Source organism: Drosophila miranda, assembly GCF_003369915.1.
Source record: "Drosophila miranda strain MSH22 chromosome Y unlocalized genomic scaffold, D.miranda_PacBio2.1 Contig_Y2_pilon, whole genome shotgun sequence".
NCBI lineage: Eukaryota > Metazoa > Arthropoda > Insecta > Diptera > Drosophilidae > Drosophila > Drosophila miranda.
The window spans coordinates 17,211,580-17,236,054 of NW_022881614.1; the positions used below are offsets into that span (position 1 = coordinate 17,211,580).

A 24,475-nucleotide genomic window follows, 5' to 3' on the forward strand; every position below is an offset into this window, starting at 1 on the left:
TAAAACTCGGCGCAGAAATAAAATTACGATATGTTCTTTAATGCGTGACATCCAAATTGCAAGTGTGGCTTGCCTGCCCTTTACATTGCCGCTCCGAGCGGAGATGGCGAAGAGCGAGCTGGCAGAGAGCGTTTAGCAGGGCAAGCAAGCGCAGAGCTTTAACAAACAAATGAGTGACATAGCCATAAGTAACAAACAAAATAAGCGGCTGAGGCCCAAGAATTAGGTGCTATTTGGCAAGCAGCTAATCGGCTGGGTTCTGCTCCGAACATTCACCCCCCGTTGGAAGGCAAAGGCTTTCAACAGATCCATCCTGAAGGGGCAGAACCGCTTTTTTTCCAACGGCCCTCTTGAAAAGGCCTCTTTGAGTGCGGATGACGGCTACTCTGATGGTTCCATCGTTTCCTGGGATGACGCTCTCAATGCGGCGAAGCGGCCACCTTAATGTTGGCAGCGTTTCCTCCTTGATCATGACGAGCGCTCCTAGCTTGATGTTTGGAGACGATGACCGCCACTTGCTCCGCTCCTGAAGAATCGAAAGATACGCCGTGCTCCATTTTCTCCAAAACGCCTGCTTCATTTGACACAGCCGCTGCCATCGACTAAGTAGGTTGACCCGGAGATGCGCCACATCTGGCTCGTCGAATGCAGCTTTCGGGGCTCCATTGAGAAAGTGGTTTGGCGTGAGCACATCTAGATCATCGGGACTTTCTGTAATTGCATAAAGCGGCCGGGAATTTAACAAAGCAGAGATTTCACAAGCCAAGGTCTGAATTTCATCAAGAGTAAAAATGTAGGTCCCGACGATGCGATGAAAATGATATTTAGCTGCTTTAACGCCGCCTCCCACAAACCCCCAAAATGAGGTGAGCGAGGGGGGATGAATTTCCAGTCGATTCCACTAGAAACGCAGAGATGTGACACAGCCGACGTATGAGGATCGCTGAGGAACATTTGCCGAAGCTCCAAAAGCTCATTTTTTGCTCCTACAAAATTTGTAGCGTTGTCTGACCAGATGATTCGAGGTTTGGGACGTAGACTTATAAAACGCCTTAATGCTGCCAGAAAGGATTCTGTAGATAGATCCCGAACGACTTCCAAATGAGTTGCTTTGGTGCTAAAGCATACGAAAACAGCGATGTAACATTTGATAGGAGGCCTGCTTCTGACTTCCGACTTGTGATAAAAGGGTCCGCAAAAATCAACGCCCGTTGTGTGGAATGCTGGATTAGTCCTTACGCGATCCGCAGGCAAGTTTCCCATGATATGTTCCCTCAGCACTGGCTTCAAACGAAAGCATCTAACACATTTGCGAATAATTCCCCCAACATATTTGCGTCCACCAATAGGCCAGAATTTTTGCCGAAGCAGTCCGAGCAATCCTTGAGCTCCTGCGTGGAGAAACCTTTCGTGAAAGAAGATAATAATAGAGACAGTGACAGGATGTCCCTTAGGAAGCAGGATCGGGTGCTTCGCGTCGTAATCCAATTTGGCATTTTGGAGGCGGCCTCCAACACGCAGCAATCCAAAGCTATCCAGAAAGGGATTCAGTGAGGCCATCGTGCTTTTTGGGGGTAGGGCCTGTTTGCTGGCGAGGGCCCTTATCTCTTCCGAAAATTGTTGCTGCTGTATTGCCCTTATGAGCAAATGCGTACCATTTTTGATGTCGATTACGGTAATTTGACCCTTCGACCGCGCTATGCCTTTGTCCTTGAGAATGTAGAATCGATATATGTAAGCAAAGACGCGCTGCATGGATCCGAATGAGTTTTGAAATTTGCAATCGTACGATACATCCCTTTCGTTTGAAACAACCAATGCTGCATGACGACGTTCTGGTACATCGGTCGGCAATTGCAAGCCTGCAGGCCACTCTGAGCTCTCAAGACGCAAGAATGGTGGTCCAGAGATCCAAAGGCTGCTATCCATTAGTTCAGCGGGCGTGGCTCCACGTGATATGATGTCGGCAGGATTCAACTTTGTGGGCACGTGATGCCAAGTCATTCCAGCGGTGAGCTCCTGAATCCGCTGAACTCGATTAGAAACAAATATATTAAAATTCAATGGTGATTCTCGAATCCAGGCAAGGGCTATGGACGAATCCGACCAGCAATGTATTTGGCATGGAGCTGATAATCCCTTAACTATGGTGGACACTAGTTCGGCTAATACGAGGGCAGCGGACAGCTCAAGCTTGGGGATGGTCATACTTTTCAAGGGCGCGACTCTGGATTTAGAGCATAAGAGATGACTTTGCACAATGCCAAGAGCTTCCGAACGCATGTATACACAGGCGCCATATGCTGCTTGGCTCGCATCACAAAACGCGTGCATTTCTAATCTGGCTTGCTGCCGAAGCACGTAACGTGGAAACTTAAAGTTTTTAACCATCGACAACTGCGAAGTCAGCTCAATCCAAGTCGTATGTAGATCCTGGGGCAGGCTTTCGTCCCAATTCAACTTTAGGCTTTCGTTCCATAGCGACTGCATAAATATTTTAGCTTTTGTGATGATGGGAGAGATGAGCCCTAGAGGATCGTAGAACCTAGCTAGTATAGACAGGACCGAACGCTTCGATATTGGGCCTGCAGCGGTTCCGACGTGAGCGAAGCTAAACAGAAGATTGTCCGTGGTGGGATCCCAAACGGAAACGAAGCAGAGTTATCAGAATTTAAGGTTGGATGGTGGGTCCAGCCATTAGCGCATCATTCAGTGATACTCCAGACGCTGTCTTGGCAGATCCATCGAACACTACGCGTAATTTGGTGGTTGTACTATCCTGCTTGTGGACGCAATGGTGAGGCAAGAAGTACTGCGGGAGGTCTGACTGCCGCGAAGCTGGCGACATGTGTCCTAAATCACGATACTCCTGGAGAAACTCCATATATTTTGCCTTAAGCTGTGGATTTTTTGCTAGCTTCCTATCCAAATTGAGAAATCTACGTAGCGCCTGCTGATACGATTCTCCTAATTCCTCTAGACTGAATTTGGTTGGCAAACGCACGGAGTAAGCTCCGGACTCTAGGCGAATGCAGTTTGTGACGAAATGCTGTTCGCAATGAACATCTTCCTCCGAAATTGATGAGGGCGAATAATCTCCATCGACTTCCCAAAACCGCCTTACAATATCGCACAAATTAGTCTCGCAAGCGGAGATGACAGGGGGATCTTCAACGGCTGCTAGCGCCGCACGGGCATTCTCAGAGTTTTTAATACTTCCTGACACTATCCAGCCAAGTTTCGTCTTCTGCAATGTTGGCAATTGGTCTGACAGTCGAATCTGTCCAACGCACATTAATTCGAAGAACAAACCAGCACCTATCAACAGATCACACGCTGGGGCTTGGCGAAATTAGGATCAGCCAGTTTTAGATTATTTGGCATTGGCCAATCCTTTGCGACTAGGCCGAAGTTAGGCTGCATTCCTGTGATTGAGGCAGTGATAATTGCAGAGAGGAAACCGCGATAGCTTTCGTCTTGAGATTGCAGGACGATGTCTACAGCCTTGCTGGATGGTAGAATTGACTCTCCAATACCGGCGATTTGATCGGGAGACGGGTGAGGATCTAACTGCAGCTGATTGGCGAGCCTCGATGTTATAAAGTTAACCTGAGAAGCGGAATCTAAAATGGCACGACATGGAATAAGCGATCCAAAACGGCCCCTGACATATACGATTGCAGTAGCTAGCAGCACGTTTTGGCTAGGCAGAGATTTTTGACTCGAGGGGGGAGGGCTAATATATTTGCTTGCTACTAGGGCACTTGCAGGATCATGCTGGGTCGATTCCGTGCTCGGCGACGGCAACTCAGCGTCAGCGCCCGACTACATGTGGAGCAGTGTGTGATGCTTGGCTTGGCAATTTCTACATGCCCCTGACTTGCAGCGTTGCAATGAATGGCCTTTGTTGAGGCAGTTTAGACATAAATGGCGCTTCTTCACCTCCTTGTATCGAGAAAAAACAGGGAGATCTATAAATGCCTGGCATCGGGATATGTAGTGATCGGAGGATTTGCAATACTTGCATGTTGAGCTATTATGATCGTTAATGGAGGTGATTATGGTGCTAGGCTTACTTTCTCCCACCTGCTGGCTAGGAATTGATACCATAGCCGATCCCAAATTTTCCAGCATCCGACATCTTGCTTCCAAGAATGAGGCCATGCTTGACCACCGAGGCAATCCTGACGTCGGCAAGTTCTCTTCCCATTTCTCCTTGGTCTTGTGGTCCAATTTCGTGCCTATGATGAAGATCAGCAACCCATCGGAAATCTCCTGCGGGGTCGCCAAGGTCTGAAGTGCACGCAAGTGCGAATTGATTTTATCGCTGAGCGCGCGCAAGCCGATAGCCGAGCCCTTTTCCACCCCTTGCAGCCCGAAAATAGCCTTGACGTGCGCCTGAAATTCAACGCCTTGTCGTAATTCTCCTCAGAAAGTTCCAAGGAACGAATCGTATCCAGCGCAGCACCATCTAGACATCCACGAAGATATTGGAATTTTTCGATGATTGGTATACGATGGTCTTGGCATAAGCTCGCGGATGGGACCCGGCCGAGCGGACGCTTTTAAGCTCAAACTTTTAAACTTTTATCAAATGCATTTTTAAACTTTCCATGTGTTGGTGGGTTTTTTTTTCTGTTTTTTTTTCTGTCTACAATTAACACTAAGTATGTCCAACTACACAAAAACAGACATATCAACGGACTGCGAGGTTCAAGGGAATGCGAGTCACGGTGGGATCTTACTGGCCTCAGTGGCTTTTAGTGGGGGGTGTATACATATGTATGTGAGCACATCTCTTACAGTTTTCATTCAGCCTACATAATGACACTAACGTGCACATACGACAAACACTGGCCTCCACTGCACTTTAAATAAACTAGGCCGAATCACGAGAAGAACAAGAGAGGCGATACCACTAGGGGTCGCCGGGAGGTTATGTACACACGTGGTGCACTATTTTTTTCCCGCCCGGTAGGAACATTTAAGCGGCTTCGGTACTACGCTGACTGCAAGCACCGGTTTCCGTTTCTTGGCCCGGTTTTGAATGCGAAACGGTTACGCCAATTCGCCGCACTAAGCCCGTTCCGGCTGTCCTCGTCTCGCGCAGCCAAAGTTCACTGCCCACGACTTGGTGGATCAGCTGGTTCGTAGTGCGGGGGCTTAAAGCTCGGGCTGCAGCTTTTGTATAATTCCCAAACTAAGTGCCGATTCTAATGTGGAATTTGAAAATACTGATCAGGCTACTTTTTCTAACAGTTACTCCATGCACATATTTACCCGGTTGGAACTGGCACTGCGAAAATAGGGGGATGGGGTTGAGGTGCTAATTCCTTCTTTCTCCAGGTTTTTTTTTTTTTTGTGTTGGGGCTGCTCACCTCCAATCGGAAACTACAGAAAAAGTCGGAAAATCTAACTTCGAGGCTCCTAGCACTGTCGAAGGCCGGTACTCACGTTTTCGATTAGAGCCCAATCTGCTTTCTTGGGTTCTTTTTTCCCGATCGAGGGCACTTTGGTTTCACACCACGGTTATTTACGGCGGTTTAATTTAATTTTTATTATTTTTTTCTCACCGCGCAACTGAATGCTTGTACGGCCACCAGGAGAAAGAAAGATTTGGGCGGATCTACTGACCAACAAAAATTTTGTTCTCCGGATCTGCCTTTGCACGATCCTTCGCCATTCACCTTGAATGGTTATGGTCATGGTGGGGAGATTTTTGTTCGTTTTTAAGCATATTCTTAATGCCAACCCTAGGTGGGTTGTATATAAATTGTACAAATACCATCGGGCATACTTTCAGGCGAAGAACACAAATATGCTTTCCTATCCGCCCGACAAGCGACCACTACAGAGTGCGAGTGCGAATTTTGCAATGCATTTTCTCTGCTGTGTTACTGCTTTTGACCCACTTTCTGTTAAATTGAAGAGAAATTACGAAATAAGAGATGAATCGGGGAAAGCAAAGGCAAGTTTAAGTCTCCGCCGTTGGCGATTACAAAGTTCCGAATGCTGAAAAATGTTGCCATGACTTTTTCCTTCCGCTTTTGTAGACTCAGACTCCGTCTCAGCCTCTGCCACTCATGCGAAATACAGCATCCCCCCGCACCACCCGGCACCACCCTGATTACATGCTCGCATGCCAAATGCATATTGAAAATGTGCAATTTCGATTGCACTTCAAAGTCTGTCGAAGTCGCAGTCGCAGTCGTAGTCGAATCGGAAGTGCAGCTGAAGTTGGAGCCAAGTTATTAAATTAGATCAAATATGAAATATTCATCGCATAAGCTCTAGCCAGTCGAGAGAGCTATCGTTCTCATGTGCCACAGCCCCTTCAGATGTACATACTTACACATCTCTCTCTCTCTCTTTCTCCTTTGCAGATGCTTCTCCTGGCTGTCGGGCGCTGGATGTGCGCTTCACGATTGTCAAGCCGGATGAGACCACGGAGCAGCCGTATGTCAAGTTCGAGACGACTCAGGTATACCTGCCCGAGGACTTCACCACCGCCGATGTGGAGTTTGTCGACTCGGTGGCCCGCAATCCCAGCGAGAACCACGCAGCCATTGTGAATCCCTACTCCCTGGACCTGGGCGATGAGCCGCATGTTGGAGATGCGGCTGCCAGCCTGGTGGACGACGAAGACGAGCTGGATGACGAGGAGGAGACGGGCACGGACACCGAGGAGGGGAAAAAGCGCACGAACAACATCCGCAAGCAGGGAAAGAAGCCTCGCTCCGGCTCCGGGCGACGGCGCCGTATTGAGAATGACAATGGACAGACGGGACGGGGCCGCGGCAGTCGATACAAGCGGCATGCCATTCTCCATGATGCGGATGCCTCGTCGGACACGGATCGCTGGGCCGGCAGCAAGCTGGCCGCCGAGGGGGATGTCTACTACGTGCACATTGCCGACATCCTGAAGAGCCGCGAGCCGAGTCGGGCGCTGCGCTCCAAGCTGCACAAGCTCAAGCAGAAGGCCAAGATGCGGAAGTGCCTGGCGGAGGGCGACAAGGAGCAGTGCGCCAAGCTCAAGGCAAAGAAGAAGAACAGGCTGGAGCAACCCTCCCCCTCCAAGTCCAAGGCGGAGCAGAAGGTCGAACGGAAGGCGGAACAGCAGCAGCCAGAAGTGGAACGAAAGAAGGAAGAGCAGCAGCAGCAGCCGCTGGAGTTGGAAATGGTCCAGCCAGAGACCACTGGCCATCATCGCCGACGCGGTGACAGTCACGATGCAGAGCTCGACCAGCGTGACCTGAATCCGCGTTGGCGCAGCCGTCGCAGCGTCGATGCCAAGGGCGATCTTGGCCAGCTGCAGCTGCAGGCGGCGGGGACGGCAGCGGAGCCGGAGGCAGAGGCGGAGGATAACCAGTCCCAATATGGCTACGAGAATCAGTCGAGCAGTGCAGCAGTGGCCCTGCAACGTGTAAAGCGCAAGTCGGGCAAGACCACGGGTGCACTGAGCCGTCCGAAAGGTGGTGGCGACTCCAGTTCCAAGACCACCAGTCGCAAGGACAAGGGTGAGTGTGTGCGCCTACATAGCGGCCAGACACTGGCAATGCCACAGTGCCCAATGCTTAGAAATAATTTGCCGCCGCTGTCGCTGTCTCGTTGTCTGTCTGTCCGTCTGTGTTGTGCCCAGATCTATCCACCAGATCGATCGATTGAGTGGAACACACAGAGAGCAAATACAGTTCGATCCGCGCCCTAATGCCTTTGCAAGAGTGAGAGGTTCTAAATGGTTATCTTATTAGATTTATTGCTGGTCCGCTTTGTGGCAGTCCTTACTAAGACATGCTATATCCAGATCTTCAGCATCCATACCTTCAAGACTGATGGAAGATCCACAGTTGAAAGACGGAAAGTATTTCAGTTTTCTCTTAGCCTTTACAGAATATTTTAAATTGCAGATTTCTGCCGCCATTTTGCAAGGGCACTAAAAGCCACACACTGGACATACACACACACACACACACACACACAGCATTAGCGTCGGAGGGATCGTGCCGCTCATGGTAGCGAATCCCAAAGCGTGGGATGCCACCACTCGGTTCGCCGCCACTATAATGCGGGAACTACGGAAAGCGGAGAGGGAAAGGAAAGTGTCGGAGGAGTAAGGAGGAACGGCTGTGCGAAGCAATGCTTTGCGGCCGTACCGCATAGCTACGCCCCATTACCCCACCAACAAACCACAGTCCCAGACCCCCACAACTAGCTGCTAACCCTATATAAGAACTAGTATTAAAGCATAATAAAAGTAATAGAATACAAAAAAAACACACACATAAAAAACGGAAGTTGAAAGTGGAGGACACAGACACACATACTCGAACATACTCGTAAAAGCTCACGACAGGCGATGAGGTATTGGAAGCAGTTACAGCAGCGACCGACCTGGACTTGACACAAGCAACAAAGCCGAGGATGCGGAAAGCGTATGGTGCCACGCAGGTGGCTACAGTATACCTCCAGCCCGCCCTGGCTGGAGTGGTGTGCCGCATGCGACGACAGATCGCGCCAACACGCTGCTTCAAGTGTATGGCCTACGGCCACACGGCAGCGAGATGCAGAAGCCAACGTACAGTGGCGAAGGATACCTGCTTCAGGTGTGGCGGAGAGGGGCATGTACAAAACAAATGCACCAACCCCCCAAAGTGCCTACTGTGCGTGGGCAACAACGGAGACGCTCGCTCAACAGCCCACTCGGTCCTCAGCCGCAGCTGTCCCGAGTATAAGAAAGCCCTTTCCCAGCTGCTAGATGGTTAAGCTACTTCAGCTGAACCTCAACCACTGCCAAGCTGCCCAGGACTTGCTACCGCAACCGGTCCTGGAGCAGCAGATCGATGTGGCGCTCCTCAGTGAGCCCTATAAGGAAAGAAGCGAAGCGATCTGGCACCAAAGCACAGACGGCGGTGGGCAATCTGGAGCTGTGGCCCCCAACCAGGCCAGCTCACACATAGAGCGGCTAAGGTGGGTTATGCGAGAGCCAAACATAATGGCACGTACCTATATAGCTGCTACATAGCCCCCCGATTCACACAGAGCGAATACGAGGCGGTCATCAGGGACATAGCCAACGACGCCAAGGACAGATCCCCGGTCATAATAGCGGGCGATTTCAACGCCTGGGCTACGACCTGGGGCAGTGCCAGGAACACGCCCCGAGGGACAGCGCTATTGGAGGAATTTGCGAGCCTGAACGTCTGTCTCCTGAACGCAGGAAGCACCCCGACATACAGCAAAGCAGGCCGAGTGTCTATCATAGACCTCACCTTCGCAAGCCCGGAGATCGCTCGCTACGCAAAGTGGCAAGTCCTGAGCACGTACACGCACAGCGACCACCTGGCTGTGATGACGGACACAGCCGCCATCGGGAATGCAACAAGGGGGCAACGAGCGCAATTGACTGGCTACAAAGAAGCAAAGCTGGATACAGACGCGCTTCTAACAGCAGCAGAGAACCTAGCTGCCGCCGGGGACGCCGAAACAAGCGCGAGATCCATCTCCAGGACCGTCGTAGCGGCATGTGATGCAGCTATGCAGCGAAGGAAGCTAGGTGGAAGTAGACACCGCCCAGTACCATGGTGGAACGAGCACATCGCCCAAGCAAGGAGGGAGTGCTGCGCAGCGCGACGCGCGTACCAGCGATCCAGAGGTACACCACAGTTTGGGATCAAAGGGGCGGCATTCAAGGCAAATCGTAGAGCCCTTAGAGACGCCATTAGAAGCAGCAAGGCCAAATGCTTCCAGCAGCTCTGTGAGGCGGCAGATACAGAACCCTTCGGAGGGGCATACAAGCTGGTCATGGGAAAGCTCTGTAGGCAACCCACCCCCAAGTGCCCTGTCCTGCTGAGGGAAATAGTCTGCGCACTCTTCCCCCGGCAACCACCACTCCAGGAGGCAGACAGCGTCGAGGATCAGGCACAGGCGGCCACCAACACCTTCTCGGTGAAGGAGGTGCAGGAGGTCACTGCCAAACTGAAGAACGGCAAGGCGGCAGGACCCGACGGAATCCCCAACGCGGCCCTGAAATGCTTGGTCAGTGCCCACCCAGAGGTATTCGCACGGATGTACAACCAGTGCATCCAGGAGCGGTACGTACCACTAGCATGGAAACGCCAGAGACTTGCCCTGGTACCCAAGCCAGGCAAGGACCTAAGCGACCCATCGGCATACCGACCACTATGCATGCTAGATGGTGTGGGCAAGATCTTCGAGAGGCTGGTATGCAACCGACTTGAGGCCGAGCTGACGCAACGGAATGGCCTCTCCACCTTCCAGTTCGGATTCAGGAAGCAGAGGAGCACCATCGACGCCATCCAGATGGTTACGAGCTTGGCCAGAGAAGCCATTGCAGGAACGCGATGGGCAGGAGGCTCGAAGGAGTACTGCCTAGTGTGCACGCTAGACGTGCGGAACGCATTCAACTCGGCCAGCTAGAAGAGCATCCTCGATGCACTGGCGAGGAGAGGCACACCCCAATACCTCATCCGGACGCTCCGAAGTTATTTCACGGACTGCGTATTGCTGTACGACACGGAGGATGGAGCGAAGCAGCACATAATCATCGGTGACGTTCCACAGGGTTCGGTCCTAGGGCCGATCCTGTGGAATGCGATGTACGACGACATCCTGCGTCTGGAACTACCGGAAGGCTGCACGCTAGTGGGCTTTGCGGACGACATCGCGCTAGTGACGGTAGCAAAGCACATCAGCGGAGCAGAGCAGAGATGCAACGCAGCAGTGGGAAAAATAACATCATGGCTCACAGCGAACGGACTGTCCCTAGCGGAGAAGAAAACGGAGGCTGTGCTCATCAGTAGCAGGAAGGTGGTCGAATAGGCGTGCGTGATGGTTGGTAGCACTGCCTAAAATATTTAGGGGTAGTACTCGACCAGCGACTTACTTTCAAGGCGCACCTGGAGTACGCAAGCGCGAAGGCAGCCACAGCAACAGCGGCCATCAGTAGGATGATGGCCAACACTGGAGGGCCAAGACAACGCAGCAGACAGCTCATCGCCGGAGTTGTCACATCCATAATCCTATATGGATCGGTTGTGTGGACACCAGCAATGAGGGTGCCGTCATACAGCAGGGACAGCAGAGGCGCATACAGACGCTGCGCCCTCAGGGTTGCATGCTGCTTCCGGACGGTGTCAGAGGACGCCGCACTTGTGGTGGCAGGCATGGTCCCGCTGGACCTCCTGGCGGACGAGCGGCAGAGCGGCATGGCAGTCAGTAGCGAACGCCGCGAGGGCACTATAGCACGCTGGCAACGGCGATGGGACCAAGCCGAGAATGGAAGATGGACGAGACGGCTAGTCCCCCAGCTGAGACCATGGATGCAGCGGAAGAGAGGCCAGATTGACCACTACCTCGGACAACTGCTAACAGGGCATGGCTGCTTTAAGAAATACCTATACCGCTTCAAGCACGCCGATGACCCGTACTGCAGCTACTGCGGGCCAGGAGTAGATGAAGACGCGGAGCACGTCTTCTTTTCCTGTCCCCGCTTTCGTCGGGAACGAGAGATGCTAGGAGAGGCGAGCCTAGGAGTAAGCGTAGACACCCTCACCGAGCGGATGGTAGCCGACGAGCAGACGTGGCACGCGGCTGCCAATATGGCAGCAAGCGTCATAAGGGAGCTGCGTAGGCTGGGGCGATGCCGAACCAACTAGAGCCATAGAAGACACCAAGCTCCGCACCGCGAAGTAATGCCTAGCGGCAGTCCCGAGGGAGTGGACCTACCCTCAACATTCCCATTCCAACAACCCATCCTCTTAAAAGCTAATCGCTGTCGCACAGAACCACAGCCACATTGCCACATCCGTAGCTCATCCCCTCATCTGCTTAACACCTGCGCCAGGCACCTGCCCGATCACTCCTTCCCCTCCTCCTTCCCAATCACCCCTCCGCATCGCCCTGACGCTAGCCCTTTATAGCTTTTCATCGCCCCATTTGGACACCCCCTGCTGCGTGGTCATGGTTTATTTGCTCCGTCTATATCTTTGTCGTGGTTTGGAGCAGAGCAGAAGCCGACCTGTCCGTTCACGGGCATCCCGGACTTTACTTTGTTGGATGGCGGCCCGTTCCGGCCTTTGTTACGGTGCTGCAGTCTTCAATGATTTCCCTTTGTACTGCCCCGCCTCCTGCTGCTGCTGCCTTTGCCCCTGCCGCTGTGGCCTTTGTTTAGCATGTGCTCTGGCCAGCTATAGCAGAACCCGTAACCATGTTAGTGACTGTGTTCTTTTCCTCAACCTCGTCCTGGTCCTCGTCCTCGTCCTCTTCCCTTTTTTTAGCTTTCTATTAGCCGGCCCCATTCGCTGGCATAATATTATCCTTCGTGTTATCTTTGCCTTTTCACTTCTCCTTTTCTCGGATCTCTTTTTGATGGTTTGCTTAGAAATGGAGTTGTATCCTGTTAAGTGGCCACTCCGCCACCCCACACCCTAGCCCCATCTTTATGGTTTTCTTTTAATGCATATCTGAGGAGCCCGACCCGCTCGAGTTTCCCATTGAAATTTTCAGATGGGAGCACATTTCGCACGTCTCGTGGCTTCTCTATGGTTTAATGTGTGTGCCCAAGAGGCGGACTCAAGTGTTTCTCGCCTGCAGAGCCCCACCCCAGCTCCATTGAAATGGGGCAGATCCTGCTGAAGGAGGCAGATTCCCTTTGGAGTGGTTGGGTCAACTCGTTGACTCTTTGTGCGGATAACTTAGACGGCAATTGGGATGGGATCATTCATTGTCAACCAGCAGCCTCTACCGCATTCAGCATCCGCATTTGGTCATCCTCATACCGCATCCCGCATCCACATACCGCATCTCTCATCCCGCTTGACAGCTCATTAGATGCTTGCTCTATTTGCCCTCTCATTGTCTATCTACCCCCGTTTCTTGGCATGTTACATTGCCCATCTCATAACGCCCACACCTTCTGTTCTTCTCGTCTACCCCTAACTCTCAGGCATCTACGACGAGGAGGCCGGCTACTCGCCCGTCCATCCCGACGACACCGAGTTCGACGAGGACGAGGAGGAGGAAGAGGAGGTGGACATCCTGCAGCAGTTTACCGAGGTGTCCGAGATCCGATTCCCGGGCGAGATTGGGCCCATGGGCGATCGTCGGCTCTGCAAGATACGCTGCGTCAAGGGCAAGTGGGTGGGACCGCTGTGCGCCACCAACGAGGAGGGTAAGTGAGCCATAAACACGAACAAATGCACAATGGAACATACTGTCAGCACAAAAGATACAGACACGTATAGCCATAGATACAGTTGCAGTTACAGCTACAGCTAAAGCCTACAGTAACAGATTATACGAGTACATTTAAGTCACAAAAAAAGCAATTGCCAAATCATTTATACGAATGCAAATACACACGACACAAAAGAGTCCGCAAAACCAACAGACTGTTGTTTCATTTGACGCCCACTTAATGTTCTCCAACCTCCCTGCCACCCGCACCCCCACCAACTACAATCGGTCCCGCCAGATGATAACGGGTATGTGAAGTTTCAGCCCCTCTACAAGAGCTGCCACGTGAACCGGATACCGTCGCATCTGCTGCTCAGCTATCGGAACATCTCAGTGGTAAGCGGACGACGATCTTGTGGCTGCTGCTGCACCACTAGCATCACAAAACAGGCACCACTAGAGCACCACCGTCAACGAAACACCAGATACACAGATACCACACACACATAAGCCCACGCGACCACCGGAAGAAGCGGGTCCAATTAGTGGGTCCTGTTTATGGCTTGCGACCACGAATGAATGCATCAAATGCACGGTCTAGACCCATGCATTCTCACACACGCACACACACACACAGATACTCGCACAGCGATACCCACAAATATACTCGGATATAAAGATAAAGATACACTCGGACACACGGAGACTCGGGGACATGCACGCCCGAGTATCCTGTTATCCAGTACCCCGCCCCCAAAACAGATCTGGACCACATTTGACTTTCTGCTAACATTTCTCTACTCTTTCTCTCTCTCTCTCTCTCTCTCTCTCTCTATTTTTCTTTCACTTTATCACTCTTTCTGCACGCTTGACGCCCAACACCTTCCTCCCGCCATGTGCCTGACTCACTTGCCCCTGTCCTTGTCCTTGTCCTGCCTTGGCACATTTTCCTTGCTAAATCCCAGAACGTTGGCTGGGATCTGCCGCATGGACACTCGCTGCAGGCCCGCTGCCAGGAACTGGGCATATACAAGCTGCTCGGGGAGTCGCGGGTCCTCTGCTCCAACGGGCTGTGGGCCCCCCGTATGCCCAGCTGCGTCCCCACCACCGTGCTGACCAACTACTCGGAAGACAGTGCCCCGTCCATCCGCATCAAGATCTTCAATGGCTCCCACTCGTTCGAGCCCTCCGGCGTGATGGCTGTTCCACCACACAGTGTTGTTCTGATGGACTGCATGTATCCCCGGGTGCGGGGAACCCCCGAGTGGAGCTGGACCAGCTGGTACATGCAGTACTCGACATGTGAGTACCATCTCCCGTGGAAGGAGCTCTTTGAACATGGGCCCTCCACCCGACAGGCTGGTCGCCGGCGCAGGAGGAGAAGGCAGTACGCTACCGGCTGAGCATCAAGAATATCGAGAACAACGACTCCGGTACCTTCACCTGCACGTCGCCGCGCGGACTGACGAACAGCATTGCCGTCGTGGTGGCCACTTCCACGTGCCCGCAGCTGACAGAGCCGCTGGCGCCGCTCAAGCTGCGACTGGAGGGCAACAAGCTCGGCCAGCGAGCACTTTACGAATGCCCCGAGGGCTTCCGGCTGGATGGAGCCTGGAATGCCACCTGCCTGGCCTCCGGCAATTGGTCATCGCCGCCGCCAACATGCCACTCCATCCAATGTCCGCGCCTCGAACTCGACGATCCCCATCTCAGTCTCATTGAACTCAACACCTCGGCTTGGGGGCGCGCGGTGTTCAAATGCCAGTGGGGTTTCAAGTTGACCGGACCGGCGCAGCTGGACTGTGAGCCGACGGGCGTCTGGAGTGGCCCCGTTCCGCGTTGCAAAGGTGAGTGCTGTATTCTGATGGTAATTCGAGTTGATTGGATGCAAAAGCCAAACCGTAACTCAACTGACAATTCGTTTATTCGATTCCACACCTGCCTGCCACAACCGTACCGCAGTCATCCAGTGCGTGATGCCAGTGGCGCCGCTCAACGGACGCATCGGTGGCACCAGCCTCAGTCAGCGGCGGCTGACCGTGGGCGCTCTGGTCACATTCAGCTGCAACGATGGGGACACCCTGGTGGGCGAGTCGAGCATCATTTGCACGGAGAACGGATTCTGGTCGCACTCGCCGCCATTTTGTAAGTAGATATCCGCTGCTAACATACACACATACTCGTATATGCACAGATATGCTGCGAGAGATCCCAATCTTCAGAGTGGGGCCCACTCACCATCTAAAATGAATTAATGACTCTTGTGTTGTATTTTCGCTGAACCAATCGACCGATTGCGATCCCGATACCGATTACGAACCGATTCTGATACCGATCACCAATCACCACAAACATACGCATACGCATACACCATACCATGCATGCCCAATGACCATCCATGCAATGCTCTCCATTCTCTCGCCCAACGTGCAGGCAAGTCGCAGTGTCCGTATCCCGGCGATCCGCCCAACGGTCTGATAGCTCCGCTAAAATTCAATTACGATGCGGGCGACTATCTGAGCGTCCAGTGCCGCCCCGGCTTTGTCCAGACCAACGAGGACCACCGGAACACGGGGCCGCCGGAGCGGCCGAAGTGTCAGCCCGATGGCAATTGGTCAGGCCCGCTCCCAAAATGCCGCAGCTACGAGGAGGTGTAAAGATAGAGCATCCGACGCCATTTTATTGACACTCTTGGATCGAGTTGGCAGACCTAATTTAGTATTATGAACACCCATCCAACGTGAATTGAATAATGAGAATGTGCTAGAAAAATTCCAAATTCAAACAACATGAAGAAAAACCAGAACGATAACATGAACATCAAGAAACCGAGTGATATTTAGATTAACTTAGTGAGAGGTATCAAAATTAGTACGATATTTTACTAGATATGTTCATTCGAAAGCTAAATTATGCTCGTACCTATATATTTTATTGCATTCTATCGTATATTCTTTAGTCAGAGCTCTCTCTTCCGCTGCACAGGCCCAGGCCCACACACGAAAAATGTTCTAGAATCCACCCGAATCGCTCTTCAGCAAAAGATTAGGTTGATCTCAAGCAAGCTATATATATATAGAAAATACTCGTATTTTGTTCTTCAGATTGTAAAACTTTGAAAATATGTAATATTCAGTAATCGTTTCGCTTGAATTTTAAACAGAATAATTCTGGTACTCACACTTGTACTTGTACTAAATATATAAACGAATACTTATCCAAATGCTAATTGCAGGTATTTATGTATTATGGTTGCAAATCAAAGTTGCATATATGTAAATGTTTAAACCAAACACACTTACCCACAGTAAATATATACATACATATACAGGATATTAATTCTTCTATCAAAATAAATGTTGCAAAAGGAAGGAAGCTGCAAAACAGTTATGATACATACATAATTAGTTAGGAGAAACGAAAAGTAAAGCAAAGCGAAACGAAACGAAACGAAACGAAGCCCCTGCTTCTCGAGGGCAATTGAAAGTCATATCCATTCAATATATCACACACAGAAGGATATGTGTAGTACGAGTGTGTAAGCAGCTGCAATGTACATATTTAAGGAGACGTACATCCCAGCAGTACTGGGAACTAGTTCGGAGGTGGTGATATCACCACTCCCTAACAGACCAGGGGTACTTTCTTTACTAACCCTTAACAATGCTTTTCATCATTTCCATTTTTACCCGCAATGTCCTACGACATGGGGACCAGCGACACCACATCGTTTACCCCCGAACTAGTGATATGGGTACTAATCTAGTAGCTAGTGAAATGGGTACCCATGTAGTAGCTAGTGAAATGGGTACCCATGAAGTAGCTAGTAAAATGGGTACCCATGAAGTAGGTTATCAATCTTCATTTCATTTCATATTTAAATTTTTATTTTATTATATATTTCATTTTAGTTTTTAAATTTACTAATTAAAGTCTGCTGTTCGCGGTGGTACTGTTTTTGAAAAAACGTTTATTTTGCAGCAGCTGTAGGGCCTTCCTAAGCTGGACTTCAGCTGATCCAGTCCCCGTATCAACAGTTATGGCATCTATAAATATAAAGTACAGATATAATAGGCATACAAAAAAACAAAAAGCATTTTTCATTTTCCATTTTTTAATTTTCGTCGATTGTCTCTCCTATTTCGCGGCCTTCAACTTTTTCTTTTTCACTGCACGACACTGTGTCTCCGCTAACACGATTATGTTTGGCTGCATATTTGTCTTATATTTCTTTATTGATCCTACGCAAATGCCGTTTGCTACATTTGCTTTGACTTACTATTTAAAATTGAATAATTATAATTACTTGGTCAGCCGCACAGATTTGCACAAACTCCAAACGCAAAAGAACATTGCAGCAATGCAGTGACCGAAAACAGAAAAGGGAGAGGGGAAGGAATTGGAAAAAAGCAGGACAGCATAATTTTTTTCTAACTGCTCTCTTTATTTTCCTCTCATGCTTTTTCGTTTCTTCGTCTACTGGTGAGACGTTGCATCCCAACCGAACTAGTACGGTGGCTGGTGCGCGGTGGGTTGTAGAGTATACAGAGCAACATTTTTTTTTTTTTTTTTTCATGTGGAAAATTTGTATTTTATTGTAAACAAGTTTACTGCTACATTTCGTGGCAACTTAATCTAGTTTTACATTTAAGGGGAAAAACAATTGATCACAGGAGATACATACTTAAACTTAATGTTACATATATGGAGTAGGTACATACATTATTTAGAATATTTACAAAAAGTTAATGAGATGTTATAGGAGGGATCTAGTAGGGAGATCCAGTGGATGACTCCTTTTGAGTCTTCTTTTCCTTGGCGGGTTAATTAGACGTCTGGCTAGCGCATTAGGGTGACCACCAAGTCGTTGCAAGTACCTTGCTGCATGTAATTGTATAACATCGCCCACTTTGGGAACCTTTAGGTCCCTCTCGATGTCGTTGTTTCGTATGTACCATGGAGCATTGCATATTCGTCGTAGAATTTTTGACTGAGCAACTCTAATTTTATTTAAGTTGGTTTTTGACGCGATGCCGTAAACTTAAAGTGCGTATTTCCATATGGGGCTGAGGATGGACTTGTATATCGTGACTTTGCTGTACAGCGATAGCTTATTTCTTGGTGCAAGTAGCCACGCCATCTTTCCCGCTTTCGCCATCACAGACTGTCGAACCATGGTAGTATGGGTTTTGAAATTTGGTGACCTGTCGAGTACAACCCCCAGGTATTTGTACGAGCTCTTGTGCGTAAGTGTGGAGCCCAGCATATTAATGCCTCCGCAAGAAAGTGTTCTCGTAGCAAAAGTAACATTAGCACATTTGCTGCTGTTGATGCCTATGTTCCATTTCTGAGCCCAGACCTCAAAGCTGCTCACATATTGTTGCAGAGCTTCCGTAGCTAGATTTATGCTTGGACTTCTGGTCAGCACTGCAGTGTCATCCGCGTAGGTTGCTATCAACACATCGTCCTCGTCCAACCCAGTTATTACCCTTGAGGAAGGCATATCGGCTGTATATAGGGTATATAACGTTGGTCCAAGAACGCTGCCTTGTGGGACGCCTGCACAGATTGGGCGCTTCGATGATTTTGCTCCATTTACAACAACTCTAAAACTTCTGTCCATTAGAAAGCTACTCACCAGCTGGATTAGCTGCGGCGGCAATATGTTTCTCAGCTTAAAGAGGAGGCCATCATACCACACCCTGTCAAACGCTTGTTGAATGTCCATAAACACAGCTACCGAATACATTTTTTGCTCCATTGCATCAAGCGCGAAGTTGACCACTCGATGAAGTTGTTCTGGCGTGCCGTGACCTTGTCTAAATCCAAACTGCCACTTTGGAATTCTTTTCTTTACAGGTTCAAGCTGCATGATGCGGTTCAGTATCATTCTTTCCGCCATCTTCCCTAGCGCTGAGAGCAGGCTAATTGGTCTGTAGCCATCGACTTCTGTGTGTTGTTTTTCTGGCTTAGGTACCATGGAGATTAGCGCCATCTTCCAGCAGGTAGGAAAGTGTCCTATCCTAAGAATGCTGTTGAGGAGCAGCACTATAAATAGCAGCGCTTTTTTAGGCAGAAGTTTTAAAGTCCTGTTGTCCAGCAGGTCCTCACCAGGGGATTTTTTGGCCTTCAGCTTCTTAATTTGCTGCACCACCTCTTGAAATGTGACTGGGCTTGCTGGCAAGGACATTTGAAATGGCATTTCCAATTGTAGCTCGACGGCCCTTCGTGTAACAGCAGACGTAAGATTAAATGGCTTAAATCTTTGCTCTAAACTGTCTGCGAAGATATCAGCCTTTTGCTGACTCTAGTAGCACCAACCGCCTGCTGGATTTTTAATTGGCGACTTAGGCATGACTACTCTTTTAAATCGGCTTGTAAGCTTCCAGAGAGTATAGTTGAAAGATGCATCGGGGCCAGCTTTTTCTAAAATGTTATCAATGCTTGTCTGCTTGACTTTTGCAAGTACCTTTTGCAAACGGTTTGATAGTCTCAAGTAGATTTGATGAACTCGAGTATCACCCGCTCTCGCATACTCTCTTCTTACTCTTCTTTTCAGGCGCAGGAGAGCTACGGCACTTGGGGGAAGAGTATCTTGTCGTCGTTGGCTTGGTGAACATTGGTTTACAGGCGCAGCAGAAGATGCAGCCAATATTACGTTTCTCATAAATATCGAGATTGCATCTTCTATATCATCGGGACTTTTTATTTCCGTGTTGAGGTTGATTCTACTATCTAGTTCGGCTTGAAATACTTCAACGCAAGAGCCTCGAGGGAGAATTTGTTGCTTCATAGTTTTGATTTGAGGAGAATGATGCACTGATGCTACAATTGGCAGGTGATCCGAGGAGAGTTCATATTTAGTTTCGACTGACAGCTTGTTTTGCGCAATCCCGTTGACAATGAAAAAGTCGAGAGCAGAAGGTGTAAGGCGAGTGTTGTATGAGAAGAAAGTTGCCTCGCCAGTGGCAAGGATTTCGCATGTGCTACTGACGATGGCCTCTTGCAATCGCTTCCCTCGACAGCATGATTTGACGTTACCCCACCATGGGTGCTTTGCGTTAAACAGAGCAACATTTGTTGTCTCTTCTTTGAGTGGTTCGGCGTTCGTTTACCATAGGGTTAGTCCGGAAAGTTCCCACGTAGGAACCAGCCAAATCAGTAGTTCGGGCATGGTCAATCGCCACCGCCAGTACTAGAGGGATTTTAAATAAATTACGAATACTATTGTGTAAAATCAAAGACTATACAATACCAAGATGTTGCATGAGGAACAAATGCTTTTTCAATTTTCGTTTGATGCTTCATGGTACGGGCGCGCGGGGCTAGTACTTCAATTCTCTTTTACGCTACCTTCGCCTCCGAAATGCTACTCGGCTTCGTCAATGCCTCGGTCAGCGTCCAGTCGGTGTGAAAGCATGTCAGTGCTGCGTGCCGAAACCGTAGGGCAGCGTGGTCGCTGATGTCTTTGGCGCGGCACAGTGGGGACTCAGCCGAAATAGTCAAAAAATTGTATGAGTGCTTTAGATAAATTTAATGTACGCATCTAATAGAGAATTTTCCAATCGAATTTTCAAGATAGTCTTAGTTTAGGAGATATTATAAGCACTCAAAGTTTAACATTTTTTCAGTGTGCAAATATTTATTGAACTCATATTCACTAACTAATTTAGCAAGCTGAGACGGTCAAAGGTCCCACTGTGCCGCTCCAAAGACATCGGCGATCCGCGACCACCGCTTCGACAGTGCTGAGGCTCGAGAGTAGTGTTGTGTTGCTCATGAGTGAGTGAACAAAAAAAAATTGTTCACTTAAGTGAGCAACTGAACATGTTCCTTCCAAGTTGTTCTTTTTTGTTCACTTGTTCTTTGTTGTTCACTTGTTCTTTTTTGTTCACTTGTTCTTTTTTGTTCACTTGTTCTTTTTTGTTCACTTGTTCTTTGTTGTTCACTTGTTCTTTTTTGTTCACTTGTTCTTTGTTGTTCACTTGTTCATTTTTACTCACTTGTTCTCTACTCACTTTTTGCGCAATTTTGCTCCTCAAAGGGCATTTTGCGATCTGGCAGCTTTGCTCATATTTGCGTTTACTTCACACTTTTTATATTACGGGCAAAGCTGTTTACAATTTTGAAAAATTCACTATGTCGCTTATTCGGAAGTATAGTGAGATTTGGAACCATTTCGAGGAAGTTGGACGCCAGGAAGCCAAGTGCAAGTATTGCAAATCTATTTTGAGTTGCAAATCTCAAAGCAACTTAAGCCGCCATTTAAAGAGCAAGCACCCGGCGTCTATGGAGCCCGTTATCCGGCAAAACACCGATGGCCCGATTTTTGTGCAAAGTGCGCAACCAAAAATAACAAGCTTTGCTGAAAGGCCTGTACCAGCGAGCAAAGCGCAGCAGATTGATCTGCAACTTGTACGGATGATCGCCAAGGGTCATCACGCCTTGCGCTTGGTCGAAGAACCAGAATTAAAAAAATTTATTCACGATTTGTCGCACGCCCCAAACTATAAGCTTCCGACGAGGAAAACATTAACCAGCTCCTTGATTCCCAAAATTCGTGACGAGTACACTGGGACGATAATAGAAGAACTACGTGCGGCCACAGCGGTGTTCTTTACTACAGACGGTTGGACATCTATAACCAACGAAAGTTATCTGGCTGTCACAGTACATTTTATCGATGAGGAATCAACGATGCTGACCTCCTATACAATTGCTTGTCAGGCCTTTGAAGCGTCGCACACTGCTGCGAATCTGTGCAGCTTTTTGGAAAAAATTGTGAATGAATGGGATCTCAAAAACAAAGTCGCAGCAATAGCATCCGATAATGCACACAACATTGCTCTTGCTATTAGAACCGGCAATTGGAGTCATATACGGTGTTTTGCTCATACCCTAAATCTAATTGTCCAAAAAGCTCTAGATAAAATGAGCAGTGTGCGCAGAAAAGCTAAAGCTATAAGCGAATATTTTCATCGCAGCTCATCAGGCTTAAAAAAGCTTAAAGATATGCAAGCGCTGCTTAAGTTGGCTGACCTCAAACTAACACAGGATGTGCCAACACGTTGGAACTCAACGTACAAAATGTTTGAACGGTTGTCTATCCTGAAGGAGGCAGTCGTGGCAGCTCTGTCAACAAGGACAGATTTAATTTTGTCACCAGAAGACTGGGGTGTCATTGATGGAGTGCTTCCCGTATTAAAGCCATTTTATGAAGTTACAGAAGAGATCTCAGCTGAAAAAAACGTAACATTGTCAAAAATAATTGCTTTGACTGGATTACTTCAAAGAAAAATGGCTCAAATATATCCAACAGTTAAAAATAACCTAGTTGCCGAAGTAATCAATGAAATCATAAACGAGATGGACGGCAGGTTTAACGATTTCGAGGCTAATATTTTGTATGCGGAGAGCACTGTTCTGGATCCCAGGTTCAAAGGACGCGCATTTAAATCTGCGGAGGCCTTTAAAAAGTCAGTAGCGGATATCAACAAAAAATTGGCTCAAACGATACGGTCACTGCCTGAACCTCCACAAGAAGCTATAAGCAACAAAAAACAAGAAGAGGACACAATATGGGCTGAATTTGATACCACTTTTCAGCAAGTAAGCCAACCCACCAACAATACGGCAGCATCCATAAGAGAAATGGATAAGTACCTGGCTGAGGAGTACATCAGCCGAAAAGATGATCCATTGGTATGGTGGAATCAGCGGAAAGCGCAATACCCGCTACTTTATAACTATATGCTGAAGCGCCTCTGCTTAGTCGCCACCTCAGTGCCATGCGAGCGCATATTTTCATGTGCAGGAAAACCATACGTAAAAGGCGCTCCCTTTTAAAGTCAACAACCGTTGAAAATTTAATTTTTTTGCATAACAACATGTAAATCGGAAGTGAGTTCAACCTAATTTGTACTTGATTTTTTAAATTGATTAACATTTTTTTCTCTTATAGCGCTAAAATGAAGAAAACGAAAAGTATAAGAATTCCTATGAAAGGATCTCCTTTTTATACCCGATACTCAAAATGAGTATTGGGGTATATTAGATTTGTGGTAAAAGTGGATGTGTGTAACGACCAAAAGGAATCGTTTCCGACCCCATAAAGTATATATATTCTTGATCAGCATCAATAGCCGAGTCGATTGAGCCATGTCTGTCTGTCCGTCTGTCCGTCCGTCCGTCTGTCCGTCTGTCCGTCCCCTTCAGCGCCTAGTGTTCAAAGACTATAAGAGCGAGAGCAACGATGTTTTGGATCCAGACTTCTGTGATATTTCACTGCTACAAGAATATTTCAAAACTTTGCCCCGCCCACTTCCACCCCCACAAAGGGCAAAAATCTGTGACATCCACAATTTCGACGATACGAGAAAACTAAAAACGCAGAATCGTAGAAGATTACTATATCTTCTAGAGTGCAAAATCTGAACCAGATCGTATAATTATTATAGCCAGAATCAAGAAAACAATTTCATTTTTTCTCGCCCTGTCTCTCTCTAACACTCACGTAGCATAGGCGGCTTTGCTTAGAGTAAAACATTAGCGCCTAGATCTCAGAGACTATAAAAGCTAGAGCAACCAAATTTGGTATCCACACTCCTAATATATCGGACCGAGACGAGTTTGTTTCAAAATTTCGCCACACCCCCTTCCGCCCCCGCAAAGGATAAAAATCTGGGGATATTCACAAATCTCAGAGACTACTAAGGCTAGAGTAACCAAATTTGGTATCCGCACTCCTGTTAGACCTCACTATAAAACGTATATCTCAAAATTTCGCCCCACGCCCTTCCGCCACCACAAAGGACGAAAATCTGTTGCATCCACAATATTGAGGTTACGAGAAAACTAAAAACGCAGAATCATAGATAATGATCATATATATCAGATTGCTGAATCTGGATCAGATCAGATCATTTTTGTAGCCAAAAGGAACAAATCAATTTGCACTGGCTACGCAGCACCCGACGTCACGCTCAGACTGATTTTCTGTCTCTCTCGCACGCACTCCTTGTCGTGTCGTTTAATATTAGCGGCGTCTGCCGGAGGAGAGCCACACTGACTTAGTATCGGGTATAGCTGTAGAGTTGCGGTCTCCGCAGCAACTCACAACGCTCCCCCTCGTTTTTATTATACCCGATACTCAAAATTAGTATTGGGGTATATTAGATTTGTGGTAAAAGTGGATGTGTGTAACGTCCAGAAGGAATCGTTTTCGACCCCATAAAGTATATATATTCTTGATCTGCATCAATAGCCGAGTCGATTGGGCCCT

At 48.6% G+C, this 24,475-nt stretch overlaps 2 protein-coding genes and 1 long non-coding RNA gene across 4 annotated transcripts in view; 2 read left to right on the plus strand and 1 right to left on the minus strand.

Annotated features, from left to right (window-relative positions):
* The window catches only part of LOC117185942 (locomotion-related protein Hikaru genki-like), a 126,126-nt gene extending 110,120 nt beyond the window's left edge, over positions 1-16,006 (plus strand). The window contains exons 2-8 of one of the 2 annotated variants that reach the window (XM_033397367.1): positions 6,384-7,517; positions 12,965-13,189; positions 13,493-13,590; positions 14,160-14,496; positions 14,553-15,041; positions 15,157-15,339; positions 15,628-16,006. In XM_033397367.1, coding sequence (XP_033253258.1) covers positions 6,384-7,517; positions 12,965-13,189; positions 13,493-13,590; positions 14,160-14,496; positions 14,553-15,041; positions 15,157-15,339; positions 15,628-15,851 — 2,690 coding nt within the window. In that variant the 3' untranslated portion in view covers positions 15,852-16,006. Of the gene's footprint in view, positions 1-6,383; positions 7,518-12,964; positions 13,190-13,492; positions 13,591-14,159; positions 14,497-14,552; positions 15,042-15,156; positions 15,340-15,627 lie in introns of those variants that run through there. The other variant, XM_033397368.1, reaches the window with a different exon arrangement.
* Positions 16,007-17,174: 1,168 nt separating this feature from the next.
* LOC117192645 lies at positions 17,175-17,750 on the minus strand. Its single transcript, XR_004474405.1, has 2 exons — positions 17,474-17,750; positions 17,175-17,240 (listed from the first exon to the last, which is right to left on the minus strand). It is a non-coding gene; the product is annotated as an uncharacterized LOC117192645 (long non-coding RNA).
* A 3,409-nt stretch (positions 17,751-21,159) lies between these two features.
* LOC117194046 (zinc finger BED domain-containing protein 1-like) lies at positions 21,160-23,208 on the plus strand. Its single transcript, XM_033398688.1, has 2 exons — positions 21,160-23,094; positions 23,156-23,208. Exon 1 carries the CDS (start codon positions 21,334-21,336, stop codon positions 23,038-23,040), a length of 1,707 nt encoding a protein of 568 aa, XP_033254579.1. The 5' UTR covers positions 21,160-21,333; the 3' UTR covers positions 23,041-23,094; positions 23,156-23,208.
* Positions 23,209-24,475: the final 1,267 nt, after the last annotated feature.